The sequence below is a fragment of the Gavia stellata genome, chromosome 19 (genome assembly GCF_030936135.1).
Source record: "Gavia stellata isolate bGavSte3 chromosome 19, bGavSte3.hap2, whole genome shotgun sequence".
NCBI classification, from domain to species: Eukaryota; Metazoa; Chordata; class Aves; order Gaviiformes; family Gaviidae; genus Gavia; species Gavia stellata.
Window position 1 is genome coordinate 1,773,642 of NC_082612.1, and position 17,154 is coordinate 1,790,795.

Below are 17,154 nucleotides of genomic sequence, written 5' to 3' on the forward strand. Positions count from 1 at the left end.
GAACCGCTTGCCTGCTAGTGCAGACGTCTGTTGAGATGAGAAAAGTGCCTCCAAAAGAGACACAGGAAGAGGCATAAATCTTACGGCCACGAGTGCAGCAGCAGCTGTTGCATCGATTAGAGAGCGGTGAGACACTGGAAGAGGCTGCCCAGGGAGGTGGTGGAGTCACCATCACTGGAGGTGTTCAAGGAACGTGTGGACGTGGCACTGCGGGACATGGTTTAGTGGGCATGGTGGGGTTGGGTTGATGGTTGGACTTGGTGATCTTACATGTCTTTTCCAACCTTAGTGATTCTGTGTGATTCAGCAGGATCAGATGAACGCAGATCTCTTGTCTGTGAGTCCTGTGTCTTGGGGAGGCGTCACCTCGCTCTTCAGTGCCTGGGTTGACTTTGAGTCAAGGGCAGACTTAGAGTTACACGGCATTAATCCCTGCCTTGTACTTACAGCTGTGAATCTCAGAGCCTGTGTACTCTCTTACTTGCTGAGTTTTCTTTGACACAAGGGAAGCGGTCAGGAACCAAGCGAGGCACCGGGCTGTAGCCATCTGATTCTGAAGATAAGCCCTTTCCTGCTGCTGCAGAGCAATTCCTGCCATCCCTCGCTTGCTTCAGCTAGCTGAGGTCTCCAAGGGTCTCCAGTGCCAGCTCAAAAGGAGGGAAGTGTGGATATGTCACGCTCAGCTCAGTTACGCTGAGTGAAATGTGTCCGAAGAAAGGATGCAACATCCAGATGGACCCTGTTATTCCTTAAGCAAGTAAGCACATATGAGGAACATATATACTTAGATATATGTAGATATCTAAGGAATGCTGCTGATATCAATGGCATTGTATCACAAAATTCAGCCCACCTATTTTACAATATAAAATAAGATTGTAAGAATCTTCCACGTGAGAAATGCTTAGGGTTCTCTATAGATATACAGGGGTCTGACTGATGACAGCATTCATGAAATTAGACTTGGGCAGATCACAGCTTTAATAGCAGGGAAGGAACTGTAGTTTCATTCTTACAAAGTGACACTCTAGGAAAGATACATGCTGTAACCCAGAATAACTTTTTTTTTCTTTTAAATACAGGAAAGCATTTAGGAGGGGTACGATTATGTCCAATTTTTGATGTAGGTGGTTGTGTTAAAAGTTCAGTGTTTCTGAAAAAGGATTTAGGAGGGAGGCAGACTTTACTGGTCTGCAAGGGGGTTATGGCTTGTAGAATACGCACGTCTGGGTTCACAGAGAGGCTCTGTAGATATATTTGTGCTTGACAGAAACCCACTGTCTGATTCCAGCAGCGTCGTTCCAAGTCTCTAGAGGTGGCACAAAGCGAGGTTAGCAGATGTGGTTTTCAACAAAATATGATGACAGAGTATGTGGGGGAGATTTCCTTCTGGTGCATCTCTGTTCCATTGCCATTGCTTCATCTGCTACATGCACAAAACTCACAGAATCCCAGAATCACTACGGTTGGAAAAGAGAGATCGTTGAGTCCAACCATCTCCCCCACCCCACCATGCCCACTAAACCATGTCCCAAAGTGCCTCATCCACACGTTCCTTGAACCCCTCCAGTGCTGGTGACTCCACCACCTCCCTGGGCAGCCTCTTCCAGTGCTTCACCACTCTCTCAGTATAGAAATTTTTCCTAATATCCAGCCTGAACCTCCCCTGGCGCAACTTGAGGCCGTTTCCTCTTGTCCTGTCACTCGTCACTTGGGAGAAGAGACCAACACCCCCCTCCCCACAACCCCCTTTCAGGCAGTTGTAGAGAGCGATGAGGTCTCCCCTCAGCCCCCTCCTCTCCAGACTGAACACCCCCAGCTCCCTCAGCCGCTCCTCATCAGACTGTGCTCCAGACCCCTCACCAGCTCCGTCGCCCTTCTCTGGACACGCTCCAGCACCTCAGTGTCCTTCTTGGAGTGAGGGGCCCAACACTGAACACAGGATTCGAGGTGCGGCCTCACCATCACCGAGTACAGGGCGCTGCCTTCTCTTGGCAGAGGTACCCCAGTTGGGCTGGAGGAAGATGTCATTCTTCGCTCTCCTCGTTTTTGCTAGGTGATGCATGGTGGACAGGCTCTGATGTGTGCTGTTGAAAAAGAAAAAAAAAGTACACACTGCAGGTGTGCGTACAATGCCGTATGTTTTGTCTTCCTCCCCAAATGTTTGCATGACCATTTCACTTGGTGAAGGAGCATGGACTAATCTTTTTCTGACAGGTAGGATCATGATGTAAAAGATGCAGGAGAGTAGCAAAATAAAAAAGGAAGAGATAACGAGCCAGCTAATTTCAGAAGGAGATTAGGAAGGATTAGTCTGTCTAGCACAAATCGGCAAACAAACAGCCTAGTTTGCTCTGTGCGTAACAGAGAGTAGTGCCATTCAGCGACAGCCACCTCTCCTGTGTTAGACAATGCACTCAAAGCTGCCGGGTCGGCTTTGTAGATTAACTAGCGAAGAACCTTTGTCTTCAAATGATTAATTTAAATAATTCACTTCAGCAAGCATTGCTGTGATCTCTTCCCGCTCATAAGAAGGGGGTCGTTTCTCCAACTTTTGCTTATGTCTGAATTACTTGCTCTGTGCTCTGGACAAGAGTTTTGTAGGGAAAGATTGATTTCTCCATTACCTGCTGACAGCAGCTCCAACGTGCAGGTAAGGGGGTGTCTGAAGGCATTCATCTCGCAAATCTACAGGACTGCCTACATGTAAACTGTTCATCTCAGTGCTGAAACCACCCCTGGATTTAAATATTTGCAGATGATATGCTCCCCGCAGTGCTGATGCTCAGTAGTGTTATACCAGCTTCAAGCAGCTCAGGTTTTCCCAAGCTGGATTAACATGCAAATGTTATGGTGCGTTTTTCTTTGAATGCCAATTTTCTTTATAGTCCATTACGTGCAAAGCCTGTAATCGTACACAGGGGAAGTCACAGCACGTGTGTTTCTTAACCATTGCCTAATGACCTCTAGAGACTTAGCTGCGGTTTGTGTCCTGAGTTCTAATAGTGTGTGGCACTACCGACAGGTGACGCACATTTACGAGCGCTGCCGATGTCTGCCTGCCCTTGAGAGTCGGCAGGCGTGTGTAGATGTGTGTGAGTGCACAATTTGGACTGAAGAAGAGAATTTACGTATCTTTTGTTTCTGGCAAGAGGGAGGGTTGAAAGGAAAAGGGCGGTTGCCTTTGTTATTTATTGCAGTACAGAAAGTCTGTGAAAGTCTTGCCGGGCACAGCCAACAGTCTTGCTTCTGCCTTAACAAAGATTTTGTGCAAGAAGCATTCAGACCAAACTCTGCCCTTCTATTACGAGTACCTGTAAGTACCTACTGAATGAATTGAATGGAGAACGCTGATGTCTTCACAGGTTGTAGCACTCATGCTGCAGTAAATAGCTCTCCACTAAGATTTTTCCGTAACGTCTCCTCCCGCTGCAGCATCCATAAATTTTGAAAGAACTTTGAATTGTAGGGGTTGTGGCGTTCTGAAAAGCTCACCCTCCCAAAGTTGGGAAGCTCTTGGCACAGAAAGGAGATAGAAGACACTCTTCACTACAACTTCACAGTAGACATAGGGGTTGGCTTTGTAATTAGTCTCATTTGGAGCGATGTGATGCATGGACCAGAGGCAAACTTGGGCAGCCTTCTGTAGAGCAGATTAGATAGAATACCTAATGTGTGCGTCTCTGTGTCTGCCTGCCTGGGAGGTTCTGAATTACGCATGTGTATTTTGTATTTATAGGAATAATAGTGCCATCTCCTGAACAGAACACGTCTGAGGATGCTTTCTGTGCTGCTCAGAAAGGATACCTGCAGATCCCCTTTCCCTATGCCTCGGCTGAAGCTAGCGAGCACCGAGGAAACATTTTAGAACTAGCCAAAATTAATGATGATCAATTATGGTAAATAATTTCAGGTTGATTGAGGTATTTGGAACAGACTTTAATGCTATGAAAAGGTTCATTGACTCTGTGAGCTCTTCTAAAATTTCCACTGGTGCCTTAGTACTTAGCTGAATCATGAGCAACGGCACGAAGAAAGAGATTTAATGACTGAGCTATAGGAACGTCAGCATCTTCTCACTTTGCGCTGCTGCTCTCATGTGTCACGCCGTCATCCCTTTGCCCTTATGTTCTGCTGAGTGCTTGGCAACGGATGCAGATTGCAGCATTTGCAAACAGAGCTGTCGTTAGTACGTATAACCTGGGCTTGATTCTGATTCTTTGACTCTGAAGTCATGGAAGTGCTGGATTACGGAAAAAAGACAAACAAGAGAATGGATAGATCACTCGAATTACCCTGTGTTTTTTGGGCAGGGCATAGCAACTTACAGTGGGTGCGTTTAGGGAGAGGACCCCACAGCTTCACTTCCCAGCAAGGTATGGGGAAAGGCAACACGCACAGCGAGGCTTGCTGAGTAATTACTGGGGATAAGTAACTCATATCCGCCTTGAAGTCGACGGTTCTTTTCCGACGTTAGCGTTTCTGTTGAGGAGTAATGTACTTACATAGTGCCAAGAACAGCAGATAAAAAATGAAACAACAGTCAGCACCAGGAAAACTGAAGCTGGAGGGGGTACTGCTTAGTATCCTCCGAAGTCCTGGTACCTGTCATGGAATACGCCGCATGCCAGGCTGAGTGAAATGGTTGGGGTTTTACCACTGAGCCCAGTCACAGGGAGGTTTGGGGTTTCTTTGGAAAGATCTATGCAAGTTGCATTTCAGGAGGTGAGAGGCTCAATGCTTGAAAACGTTTCCAGGACTACTTTTTTTTCAAATCTTGGCCAAAAATGGTCATTACATTTCTTCCTAGAGTGAGGTTATTTTTTCTTGCTTTGTTGGGATTGCACGCATGAAAAATATTCTGTGGGTGCATGCATGGAAAATACTGGCATATTGAGAATACCCTCTGTGTGCAGAAAGTGGCTACATATTAGAGAGGGGCGAAAAAGAAGGAGTCTTTCTGACTCGCTCTGCCTGCTCACATGCACACAAAAAAGAGATTCTCCTCTTCGTGTGAACCGCAAAACCACCTGTTTAAGAAGGGAAGTGACGACCAAACCAGAGGTGCTGCACGGTGCAGCTAGTTGGTTCTTTCTGAAGTGGCCTCAAGCTATTCCATTCATGCCACGGGCGCAGCAATCCCATGACGTTACGGGTATATTTCCGTTGGACGCTGCGCTCGGCAGCTTTGCCAGCGGCAGCAATTTTTAGAATTGGAGCTTGTCTATGAATTTCCCGCTTGTGTGCTATCACAGGGTTCGCGTTCTTGAGAGCGAGAGGACTTGCGGTTGAATTGTAAAGCTGTTTGCAGGGCTGGTCTCACCCACAGTGACGGGCTAAGCTGCCGAAAACAACCGGGGACAACCGTGCTGTTTGATGTGGGGTTTGGGGAGAGTTATTTATGCGTTGCTGTGAACCACTGGGATACTTGGGAGGGAGAGGCTTCCCAGCTAATTCAGCCAGTAGTTGAGTCTGCTCAAGGTGAGTTACAGGGTGGCCATCCAGCACGTTTTGCAGCAGTGGCCCTGGTCCTGCTGTCCTTCTACAAGCAAAACTTATATCCAGTTTACTGGGAGTCTTACCTGAAAGCATGGGACGGGCCAGTTGGTGTACTTGCAACCTTGGCTTTCATCAACTCCAGTGTAGAGAAAAAGGGCTCGAAAGCTGTGCCACCATTTGGGGAAACACCCCGTCACAATGCACGGTGACGCGAGCGGAAGGCAGGACCGTCCTCTCCTTTCTATCCGTCGGAGGCTGGTTGCCTTCGCTGGGTTCGTGGAGCGGGAAGATCCCTGTGTATTCGAGGACTGTATCGTCTCCTTCTTCTAAATGGAAGAGTGGGGGAATGGGGATGCTCCCTGACTGTCGCAGAGCCAGAGACACAAGAACAGCCCAGTTCCTAGTGAGGACTGCAGTACTTAGCTAGTGGCTTGCTCTGTGAGATGTTCCAAACACGCCTCTCTACTGCTGTTTTTTACTTAGAGCCTGTTGGTGTGCCGGCTTAGACTTAGGAAGAACTAAGTAGCCTACAGCTGTGGCTTTTCTCCTGTCAAAAATCCATGGTGATGTTTTGCTTTACTGTCCTAACTGGAAGAAATAGCTTTGGGGTTGTTGCAGATACAGGCTATTGGATTCATCCCCTTAAAAGCCAGTTCGGAATGGTTCAGCTGGACTCTGCCCCTTGACCCATGCCTTCAAGGGACCCTTCTGTGATATTCACAGGAGAGGATATTCCAACACCCACTTTTTAAACAAAGACTTACAAAAATAGTAAGTCAGCCAGAAATTCTAGCTTAGCTGTTCCAGTGACAGGGTATGAGGGGGAAACACACAACACTGCTGTTGGAGATCGTGTCGCTGGGAATCAGGGCTGACCACATCGCTTTTGAGCACTAAAGCCGCAAGTCAAGCGTTGTACAGCATCCCCAGTGAATGCGGAGGCATCTCTTGTCTGTGGCACTCTGTAACACGTGCCTGATGTGTTGCAAAAAAAGGAGGGGGGATATTCTGGGTTAGGAAGTGAAGTATTTGGCCTAAATCTTCTTAGGGATGAATTTTGTGCTTGAAATAAGAACCGCGTGATAAATTATCGAACCATATGGTTGAACGAATTTTTTCATTGGGTATCTGGTGATTTCCCCTACCCCTACACCACTAGAATAATCTCTTCAGAGTTCCTGAATTACTTCATCCAAAGAAGTGGTGACTCTACAGGTGAGGATGTTGTGCAGGAGGATGTTTCTGAAATGGAATTGGAGTGAATGTTGACGTCTTTCTATTTCTTGTAGAGTCTCTTCTTGGCGGCCTCGAAGAGCTGAGTTCCCTGTACAGCAGCGTAGAGCAGCAACTGAACGAAACCCTGAGGCGACGCAGGCACGCGGGAGATGACGACTACAACATTGAGGTGCTGCTAGGTGTGGACGACTCTGTCGTCCGATTCCATGGCAAAGAACACGTTCAAAACTACCTCCTCACCCTCATGAACATAGTGAGTATCTTCCATAGTGCTGCAGTGCTTGTTTTGGAAGGTGAAAGGCTTTTGTAATCTATTGCAGGAGTGTTTAGGAGACCGTGCTTGATATAAATATGATCATTTTGGCTGCTGTTGGATATGGTTCTCTCTTTTCAAGGTGTTCCTTTAATTGATCTTTTTCATAGTAGTTTTCTAGGGCACATTCTAGGGTAATTCCAACCTTAGTGATTCTGTGAATTGACAGCAAGGTTTTGTGGCCATGAGTGTACGTCTAGTAATCATGTATCTGTTATTAGGAGAAGCTTCTTTTTTAGGCTTGAGGGAATGAGAAAGCACATGAGCAAGTCTTTGCCTGTTCCTGGGTCATCAGCCACTGCTCCGCTGCTGAGAGCAGCAGGCACGGTTCAGCACAGCCGAGTCTGCCTGACAGACGTGAACCTGACTTTTGGTTCGGGTTTAGGTTTGGATCTAGTGGTGTGAAGGTCCAAGAACTGAACCTTGCATATCTAAACTTGTAGCTTTGACTCTTCCTAAAAATGGGAGGAAGAAATTTGTGGTGGATGTTAGGAGCATTCACGGGGATATTTTGCAAGGCTGATGGTAACTCGCTCAGACTTGCCTTCCCAAGCGGGGAAGTTGAGGGCAGTTTTGTCACATGTAATGCAGCATGTGCAAGACAGCTCCCGAGTAGCTTCAGAAGAACAAATATATACAGGTGTCGTGAGCAATGCTATTTTGCTCAAGCGCCAAAAAAGCAGTATTAAATCACATTCATTCAACCCTGTGCCAAGACAGGTTATCCTGGGCACAACGCCACGCTGACACAACTATGCTCGTGGTGCCGGAGCTGGCTCGCTGGGAGCCACGCACTGCACGGCCTTGCCATGCCGTTGGGAGCTCCGGGCCTGGAGGTTCAGTTTCAGCTAAAGAAATGCCTGAGATGTTTCCCTGTGCTTAACCTTTGTGCGTACTCTTGGCTTAAGAAACAGGCTGGAAAACGTAGCATCAGCGATGCATCTAAAACAGCTGTTAAGGGTCAGCGCTGGAAGTCGGAACCCAAATGGGCTCATCTAGTCCAAAGCAATAAAATCTAGTGTGGTCCCTGGCTTTTAGGTGAAGCTTTGTCATTATCTCACAGCGTGAACTGCCGAAGTCACTGACAGCCTGCCTTCCAGAAGGGCTGGGGCTAAAATCACCCACTGGAGAGAATGTCTTTCCCCTGGAGTTGTTTCAGGTAGCTCGGTGGCCCCTCCATTGCTGGGCAGTCTCAGCTGAATTCCTTGAGGTGACAGAATCGACATTTCCCTGATCTTACCTTTGCCAGGAGCACATAAGGAGTTGTAGCCTCCATCTCCCGAACCCTGCCATGGTGTTAGCACCGTTCCTAATCCCCAGTGGCACATCCCTCGGAGAACCTGCAGAAGTACAGCGGGAAAGTAAGTTGAGTGAAAACTGGCAGAGGAGTGGGAAACGGGGTGCAAGTAGGACTGAGAAAGCCTAACCCCCCCTTCCTCTCCCTGCCTGGTTATGCCCCAGGGCCAAGGCAGCCCTTCAGTGACTCTGGGTCTGCCGGGAGCCGCGTCCTGTCTCTCTCGCGTGGTGGTGTGCCACACGGGTGTTGAGGTCGCTTCTTTCAAGAGGAGAATGGGGTTTCACCACTGTTCCTTTAATGTTTTATGGGAATGTGGCGCTGTCAGTATATCTGGTGCTTTGCAGGCTAGCTCTTCTTTCATGTTCCCTTGTCTCTCATAACTTGGCTTTCCTCTCCCCCGTGCCAGCTAAGAGAAACCTCTAACAAAAAGAAAGGCTCTTGAAGGCACTGCCTTCAGTTTGCTGGGCAAACGGCTTACCCTGTGCCAAGCCGTTCGGGACCTCCGCCCTCGGCAGGGCTGCGGATTGCCTCGGATTAGCCTGCAGCCCCTCCCTGGGCACCGTGGAGGTGGGGTCGGCGGGCGCTGGTGGGCAACCCTGACAGGGAATTGCGTGGTACCTGCACAAAACCAGCCGTGCAGCTGCAGCTTGCTGTTGGAAAGGCCAGCTACCAAGAGCTCGTACCACAGGAGGTGCTCAGCAGAACCATCCCACGTAACTTAGGGGCTGACTTAGGGGTTGACTGTGGGTCAAGAGGCGGCAATTTGTGTGACGGGTGAGAATCCAGCCCCTTTTCCTTTCCGGAGGAGGTCTGGCTGGAGGGTGCATTCGATTTCGCCATTTTGTCTTACGAGCACATCAGTTTGGGCATGCGGGTTCACCCCTGACATCCATACTGCAGAAGCACGGGTGAGTCTCCACAGAAGCACCAAAGTCCCTTCGTTAGCAGTTACCTCCCCTTCCCAGCGCTCCTTACTGCAGCCTTACAGTTCATTTGCTGGGTGCTTTTATTTTGTCTGTTTGAGCAATTTTTTACCCATTCAGTAAACAGATACTTCGGCGCTTTGTCCGTGGGGTCTCACGGTTGTCATCACTGTCCCGGTGAGAGTGCTGGCTGACTTCTTGTGCATATTGCCGTTGAATTCAGTCTAACCCCTTTTTATTCTGAAATAGTACAACAGAGGCTATATGGCCCCTTGGCCATCTGTGGTACGTTTCACAAGCCCAGATCAGGCCAGTCAAGCTTACTGGGGTGTGACTTATATACGCGTTTTGTACCAGTGCCTTGGAATGTAATTTCTTTTGCCATTATAACCACAGCGTAGCCGCAGTTACAGGAGTCTGAAAGTGCTGCAGTCCACGCTGACTTTTTCAGCACTTACTTTAGATTTGTGTCCTTCCAGCGAGGTTACAGGTTTCCAAAATTTCCTGCGTTTTGGTCCCAAGAGTATATACAAACTTGCTCCTCGTGGGGGTCCTGGAGTGGAGCCCTCCAAAGGAATCCACAGAGAATGGGGTAAAAAATGGTGTTGCAGAGAAATCTTGAAGACGACTTGAATCTTTAGGTCAATTCCAGGATCCTTTTTTTTCCCTCTAGGAAAGTCACTCCTGGGAAGCTTGTTTCTGGGCACAAGGGAGATTGTGAACGTTTTTTCTGACACAAACCTTTGTGGGAGCAATGCTCTTAATAGGGAGAAAACATGAGATGAATAATTGAACTTTGGAATAATTGCTTCACAAGACGGGCAGTCTGAGTTCTGTGCTCATTCCTTGTAAAACTGGCCTGCTGACAGTCGGTTCGCAGCTGGTCCTAAAAGGGACTGCATTTTTAAAAACCTCGGGCTAAAATCATTGTGCCAGGTCCCACAGTCTGGACAACTCAGAATGACCTTTTTCCCTGAGGGGAAAGGGGAAGTTGTGTTTAGCCTGCCTAAAAAAACCCAGCCCTCTAAATCCTGCTCAAATACACCAGCCTCTGAACAGTGGTATTTAATTTTCACCGGTTACTCATAATACAATATTTATTTTGGTTTGGGGGGGATGAGTAACTTCATTGATGATCTGCAGATGTTTCAGCCCCCTGATTTATACTCCGGTGGCAGGACACTTCCACCTTCCCAGACACAAGGTCGGTCCTCAAGAAGAAGAATTTTTGACCCATCTGCATAATTCTGGGGTTTTTAACTTCACTTCCACAAACGCTCTTTTTAGTACAAAAGTGACCACGTAATTCTAATTTATCTCTTTAAAAGTAGGGCAGCAGTATTAGTTGCTTCTAAAAGAAAAAATTCTTCAAAACAAAAACCACCGTGAAATACCGCAGTGGTGCAGCGAGCGGTGGACCTGCACTGTTACCTCTGGGTTTGTGTCTTGTGATGGGGCTCTCTGACGGGACGTACGCTGCTCTTGTGCTGGAGGGTTCTCTGAGGTCCCTATGTGTGCGTGATAAAGGATATGCAGTCTTTCCTTCCTTGTGAGCAGTAATAAGACTCTTATTTCTAATCAGCTGCTTATTTTCACAAAACTTGTGGATACTTAATTTCTTCGAGGTCTTTATTGTTTTGCAAGTCTTGCTGGAAGGTGGTAAACGTGGCCAAAATTTATTGGGCCATTAGAACTAATGGAGGGAGTGACTGTCTAATCTTTATTTCCTTTGGAAATGGGGCTAAAAACACTTGAATCAAAATCCTGACTTGAGATGATGTGTAGAGAGCTCATGGGAGACCTCAGCAGACCTAATTTGGTGCAGAGCCATGGACTGTTTTATGAGGACTCCCGGCGGGCTTTGAAGTTTGCTCTTTCCTGTATGTTTTCTGCAGTCCTTGAGGACTAGAGCTTTGAGGTCCCATGAGGTTGTCCTACGGATGGGTGTTTCCTCAGGCCAGCAGTTGTTTTTCATGTAGTAAGCCTTTCCAGGTCGCATAAACCTTACATGCTTTCATGCTGCTGGTGAATTTTTTTAACGGAACTCGTTGACTTGCAGAAATCGAGTAGATTTGGAGATATCTTTACTCTGTAAGGTATACTACAGCGTTTACGTGTCTGGTGATGCTGCTGACTGTAAAACTTTCAGATGAAAATTTCCAAAGCATTTCTGGGATTTGGAAACACTTTGCCCATTAATTTTAAGAGGGATTTGGAATCAAGAGTACTATTCACACCTTTAAAGCCTGTATGTGTGGAGAAATGGAGCCTCGTGGTTTGTGTCATTGTCTAAATATTTTGCCTTCCCAACCTAGAGCTTCAGAATGCAAAAAATGGCTTTAAGTGAAATCCTCAAGTATTTTCGGAGGACTATGCCGAAGTTAACGGCACGCTTCCTTGAGTGAGAGCTACTGGCAACAGAACGTTTTACAAAATGAACAAAAATATGCTCACTTGCTCTCCCCGCTGAAATACTCATCCCATGCGCTTAAACTGATAGAAGTGAGACAAACAGTCGATGAAACAAATAGGAGCAGAATCTGGAATTCATCCACAGTTAGAGTGGCCAGATGGCATAGCAGAGGTGGCCACGTGGGATGGGTGGTGATGGGTTTATCTGTTGTTAAAGCAGGCGCTGTCTGCTTTTAAATCCCTCAGTGAACTTGAACACACTGCTATAACCTCGCTTTCAGGAATAACCTCATTTCCTTCATCATGTTTATCAAAGGTGTGAAATTAAGCGTTCAGATAAGTATTTGCAGGGTTTGAACTTGAAGTCTTTTTTTTCCCCCCAATCACCTTTCCCATTGGCCCTGATCCAAAGGCCGTTAAACTTGAGAGGAGTCTTGACATGAAGGCTAAGAAGCATGAAGTTAAAGCCATTTGTTCACAGTATTAGACAAAATTTCTTTCCTGAGAGAGTGGTGAAGCACTGGAAGAGGCTGCCCAGGGAGGTGGTGGAGTCACCATCGCTGGAGGTGTTCAAGGAACGTGTGGATGTGGCACTGCGGGACATGGTTGAGTGGGCATGGTGGGGTTGGGTTGGTGGTTGGACTTGATGATCTTACAGGTCTTTTCCAGCCTTAGTGATTCTGGGATTCTGTGACATGCGTTTCAGAAAGTTCTGTGTGAGGGGGTATGTGATGGCGGGAAGTGTAGTCTCCATGTCTCACTGCATGGAAATAATTCAAGACTTGGATCCTCTTTTGAGAAGACTGTTGTGGTATAAGCACGTGAAATAACATATACATGGCCTTGGAAATCCCCTTTTTATTTTTTCCTTTTTTTTCTCAGGTGAATGAAATTTACCACGATGAATCCCTGGGTGTTCACATAAATGTTGTGCTGGTCCGAATGATCATGTTGGGGTATGCGAAGGTAAGCAAGCCTCTGAACCAGTTCCCCGCCTTCATCTTCTTTGTAATTATAGTCCATGCAGATCACGTGAAGGGCTGGGGAAACAGAAGTCGATTGAGCAGCTAGTTCCAGAGGACTGCTTTCCCTGCCTGGCATGCTCTAAATGCGCTTGTGCCCTCGTTCCTGAGGCTGTCCGTGAGTGTCCCTTTTGTGACACAGGTGCAGGAGGCTTGCAGCCAGCATTCTTGCCCTTTTGAGTCCTCTGGGAATTAAATCAGTTTAGTAGAAGCAATTGTCTTGGTTGACCAGCTCAGCTTGCTGGTGCACCCCCTCCAAGCAGTCGGCTAGTGTAACTATCTCCTTTTCTTCTTTTGTGTACGCCCCAGTAACACTGGCTCACAGCACGCTCCTCCACTTTGTACCCTGGGCAGGACTTGTAACAGCACGTTGATTTTGCTGGTGAAATACACTCAGAGAGTTTTGAAACAAATGCTCATTGAATTGTTCAGGATGAGAGGAAAGCAGTTTAGGGTTTGGTGAAGATCATATCTGTTCCGTTTAACTTGGACATTGAATTTGGGCAAGTCAGAAGGCCAGGTTGATGTTTGTCTTGTAATCAAATTCACTGAGCTTGTAGGCACACGCTGTAGCAAAAGCCTCACAGAACGAGGTGTTTAATCTGTATTCCTCAGTACACGTTTACTGGCACTACAGTGCTTTGCACCAGCTGGGGCATTGTCCCGTGTGTTTATGTTATTCGCTTCCTCCACGCAGGTTCTGTGTGTCACTACATGCTCATTCATCTCAACTGAGTCACGTTGTCATCTGGCAGTCCGGAACGTAAGCAAGTTCCGACAAAAGAAATAAAAAAGTCTTTATTCAATCCTAACATCAAGTTGCTTGTTCCTCCTGCACGCTACAGGCTATACGCAGAAAGGCAGTTATTTTCATAGATGATGTGAAAGCTCATTAAACCATCTTCCAAAAAAATCCTAAAGACGTAGTATTACGCGTGCGTGGTGACTGTTAACATACACGTTGTCTTTTCTCATCGGAAAGAAGGCTGTCATGACTTTGAGTGATAGGGTATTAGGAAGGGAGAAATGGGGACCTGGTTGGTGCTCCAAGAAAATCAAAACTTGTCTGAATTTCCTACCTTTAGGAGCTCCTGGGTCTAATGTGTTGCTCTTTCAGTCCATTAGCTTGATTGAAAGGGGGAATCCCTCGAGAAGCCTGGAGAACGTTTGCCGCTGGGCTTATCAGCAGCAGAAGTCGGACCCCAATCACTCTGAGCACCACGATCATGCCATCTTCTTAACCAGGCAAGATTTTGGGCCTGCTGGTATGCAAGGTAATGCAGCTGACCTGGGGCAAAACTACCTGGGCTTGGTGTTTCTTGGCTAGCATCGGCCAGAAAAGAGGAAAATTTTAAAATTGCACTGTTGCATGATCCTGAGACAATAAGCGACGTAGGCCTTTATTCAACAAACCCTTAAGGAAGTGTTCAATTCTAAAGACGTATTGAAACCTGGTCCTGTTGGGGAGAGCGCCTACACTCATCCTAACTTCCAGTTCCCTTTTGTGGCTTTAGAAAAGGCCCAGGCGGACAGCCTGAGCATGTACTCATTACTCTGTTGTGGAGAGGAAGTGCTTCCTCCCGTTCGGTTTGCGTACCTTTTAAAAAGCAAGTAGACCTTGCCGTGGTAGGCCTTGCCGTTGATACCTAACTGTAGCCGATTAAGTTGCTTACTTGAGAGATGTAAGTAAATAGCTATTTACCGTCTTCGAACACCAGGTGTTTGTGTGTGTGTGTGTGCAGGGATCACTAGGGAACGCTCGCTGCCCTTTGCACTCAACCTCACTTTTATTTCATTGCATCGTTCACGGTAGATTTCTTTTTATAGATAGCCTACCAGCTACTTTGATACCTGCATTAATCTCTATGACTCGAGGAAGTGATGATAATGGGAAGTAAATTCACAAAGTGTGATTTACGTCAGTGCAGATAAATAAGAGTGTGGGTGAGACCGTGTTTTGGCTGTCCAGCTGGAGATGTCTTAGAGATTTGTGGTCAGTATCTCCATGCTCCCTTCACCTTTCAGGGGGAGATAAGGGTCTGAGTTCTTCTTCAGGTCTGGGCTGGCAGGCCTGGAGTGAAAGGGGTTAGGTTGAGCTGTTAGGCAGACTTCCCTGTCGTCAGAAAGCTTTTAGCTTGTACTGAGGAAAAGACATGCAGTATGCACCAGGCAGTCTGTAGATGAAGGTACTAATATGAACACACGCAAAAAATCCCAGCCTATAGGTCTGCCTTTTGATTGGACAGGAATCTTGTGCATTTGTGGTGATAAAAGTGCGTGATTCCACAGGCGTCTGTGGAATCAATCCCAGTATGTCAGAGCTGTTTACTCTGTTTGACAGCGATGGCAAAGACAGAGGAAAAAATTGACAGTCAAAAGAAAATAATCCTAGGTTCTTCTCAGGTAGTAAGTTTATTGGGGGGGTCTCGTGTAAAATAAATGTAATGGGTAAAAGAATCAGACATGATTTCTCTCAACAGGGTATGCTCCTGTTACTGGCATGTGTCACCCGGTCCGAAGCTGTACTCTCAACCATGAAGATGGGTTTTCATCAGCCTTTGTTGTTGCTCATGAAACGGGTCACGTGTAAGTTTAACTTTTACAATTACGTTACCGACAAAATACGGTGCTGCATCTCCTGTGTGCTTCAGGTGGCTTAATTTTAACAGCTCTCGGAAAGCTATCGTGGTTTTATTTCCATCCCCTTGGAATGCATCAGTGATTGAAGCAATGAGGAGATAAGTAGGTGAAGAGAGCGAGGGAACCTGTTTTCTCTAGGGTGAGGAGGAGGTCAGTAAGAAACCTGGACGACCCAGGCAGTGGAGACAGTAGCTTGCCAAGCATCCTTAACTTCTTTCTTCTCATTGACGGAAAGTGCTGATTTGTTGGATTTGGCACCTCTTCAGGAATGACAAAATGTTAGATTGGGAATAACTGATTAAGCAAAGATCTCCATTAGCTGTCTGGAAGAATTAATGTCGTGCACTGAGGATCTGATTTTTGTCTTCCTTAAGTAGTGCACGCTACTCGTTCCGCTCACTGGGAGGAATTTAGCCCAACTGGAGGTGACCAGGTCACTTGCACATAAAGCTGTACCAGGTGCACGCTTGGAGATGTTATGTGCTAACCCTGGTAGCTCTTTGGAGATGCAACATGATAACTATGTTAGCTCCGTGTTTAAATAGGTGCTTTTGATAAAGGAGTATACAAACATGAACAATTCAGTGTCTGAATGAACTGCTCCCAAATGAACAGGATTGTTATCTTCCTTTATCCGAAGCATAAGAAGTCATCATCATCTAGTTAGTTCGTTCCTGATATTAACAAATAACACGAAGTATAAATGAGAGAGTATTCAGAGAGTCTGTGCGTTTTGGCATCAAAGAAGATCGGTTTGAAATGCAGGTGATACCTGTATAATGCAAAGAACGATTTCATTTTGCGTGATAACACGTGCATGAGAAACCTGTTTTCTTTACGGTTGTTTTACCAGTTGAAGAGCGGAAACTGCCTGGGCTCTGATGCCGATTTTTTGTTACAGGCTGGGAATGGAGCACGATGGGCAAGGGAACAGATGCGGGGATGAGACAGCAATGGGGAGCGTTATGGCTCCCTTGGTGCAGGCTGCCTTTCATCGCTACCACTGGTCCAGATGCAGCGGCCAAGAACTCAAAAGATATATACAGTAAGGACTTGTCAGCGCTTGGCGGTAGTTGTTGTACTCAAAGAAACAGAAGTCCTTGCAGTTCCCGGGATGTGGGGCCAGGGTGCTGCCCTCTGCTAGGCAGCGAAGAGGAGAGAAGCGGCAATGCCAGCGTCAAGGAGCAGGCACAAGTGTCGTAACGGGGCCCTTGGCTGCGGAAGCCCCTTTTATAAACACAGCGGTACTGGGGCCTCGGAGGTACTGAGGAACGGGACCCTCCGGGGTGGCCTGCCCTCTGCTTCCGAACAGCGGCTCAGCCTTCAGCGGCATTCCGGCGGGCCAATTTGTGCTTCGGTGCAATAGCAGCGAGACACCGCTGCCTCCGCATCTGGCCGCCTCCGGTGTTTTCTGACCACCTTTTTTGCCATACTCTTTTTCCCTTCGCATCCGTGTTAGAAAAGCTATAAAGCAGGAGCAATGCTCCCTCACGTGGGGCCGTACTCAAAGCCCGTTGCATCCTCTGGGGATGGCAACAGGAGTCTCTCTGGCAGACTTTATGTCAGGTAGCTGGAGTTTTCCCTAGGTTTTTGATTTCTCTAGGAGTTTTGCTGTGAAACTGGCAGGATGAAGCCCTAAACTCAGAAAAGGAACTAGCAAAAGTTGTGGAAGAGAGAAGGTGGGACGCGGGCGCGTGTCTGAATTAGGGCGAAAAGGACAACCTGCTGGCTCTAGTCTCCCTCCCTGTAGGTACCTCTTCATCCAATTCTTACGCAGGCTTCCTTCTCCGTTGCAAACAGCTGGTTGTGCCA

General features: G+C 47.1%; 1 protein-coding gene across 1 annotated transcript in view; it reads left to right on the plus strand.

Annotated features, from left to right (window-relative positions):
- ADAMTS3 (ADAM metallopeptidase with thrombospondin type 1 motif 3) overlaps positions 1-17,154 on the plus strand; it is a 127,023-nt gene that overhangs the window by 87,299 nt on the left and 22,570 nt on the right. Inside the window, exons 5-9 of the mRNA XM_059826804.1 lie at positions 6,789-6,988; positions 12,563-12,646; positions 13,820-13,976; positions 15,183-15,288; positions 16,244-16,387. Coding sequence (XP_059682787.1) covers positions 6,789-6,988; positions 12,563-12,646; positions 13,820-13,976; positions 15,183-15,288; positions 16,244-16,387 — 691 coding nt within the window. The remainder of the gene's footprint in view (positions 1-6,788; positions 6,989-12,562; positions 12,647-13,819; positions 13,977-15,182; positions 15,289-16,243; positions 16,388-17,154) is intronic.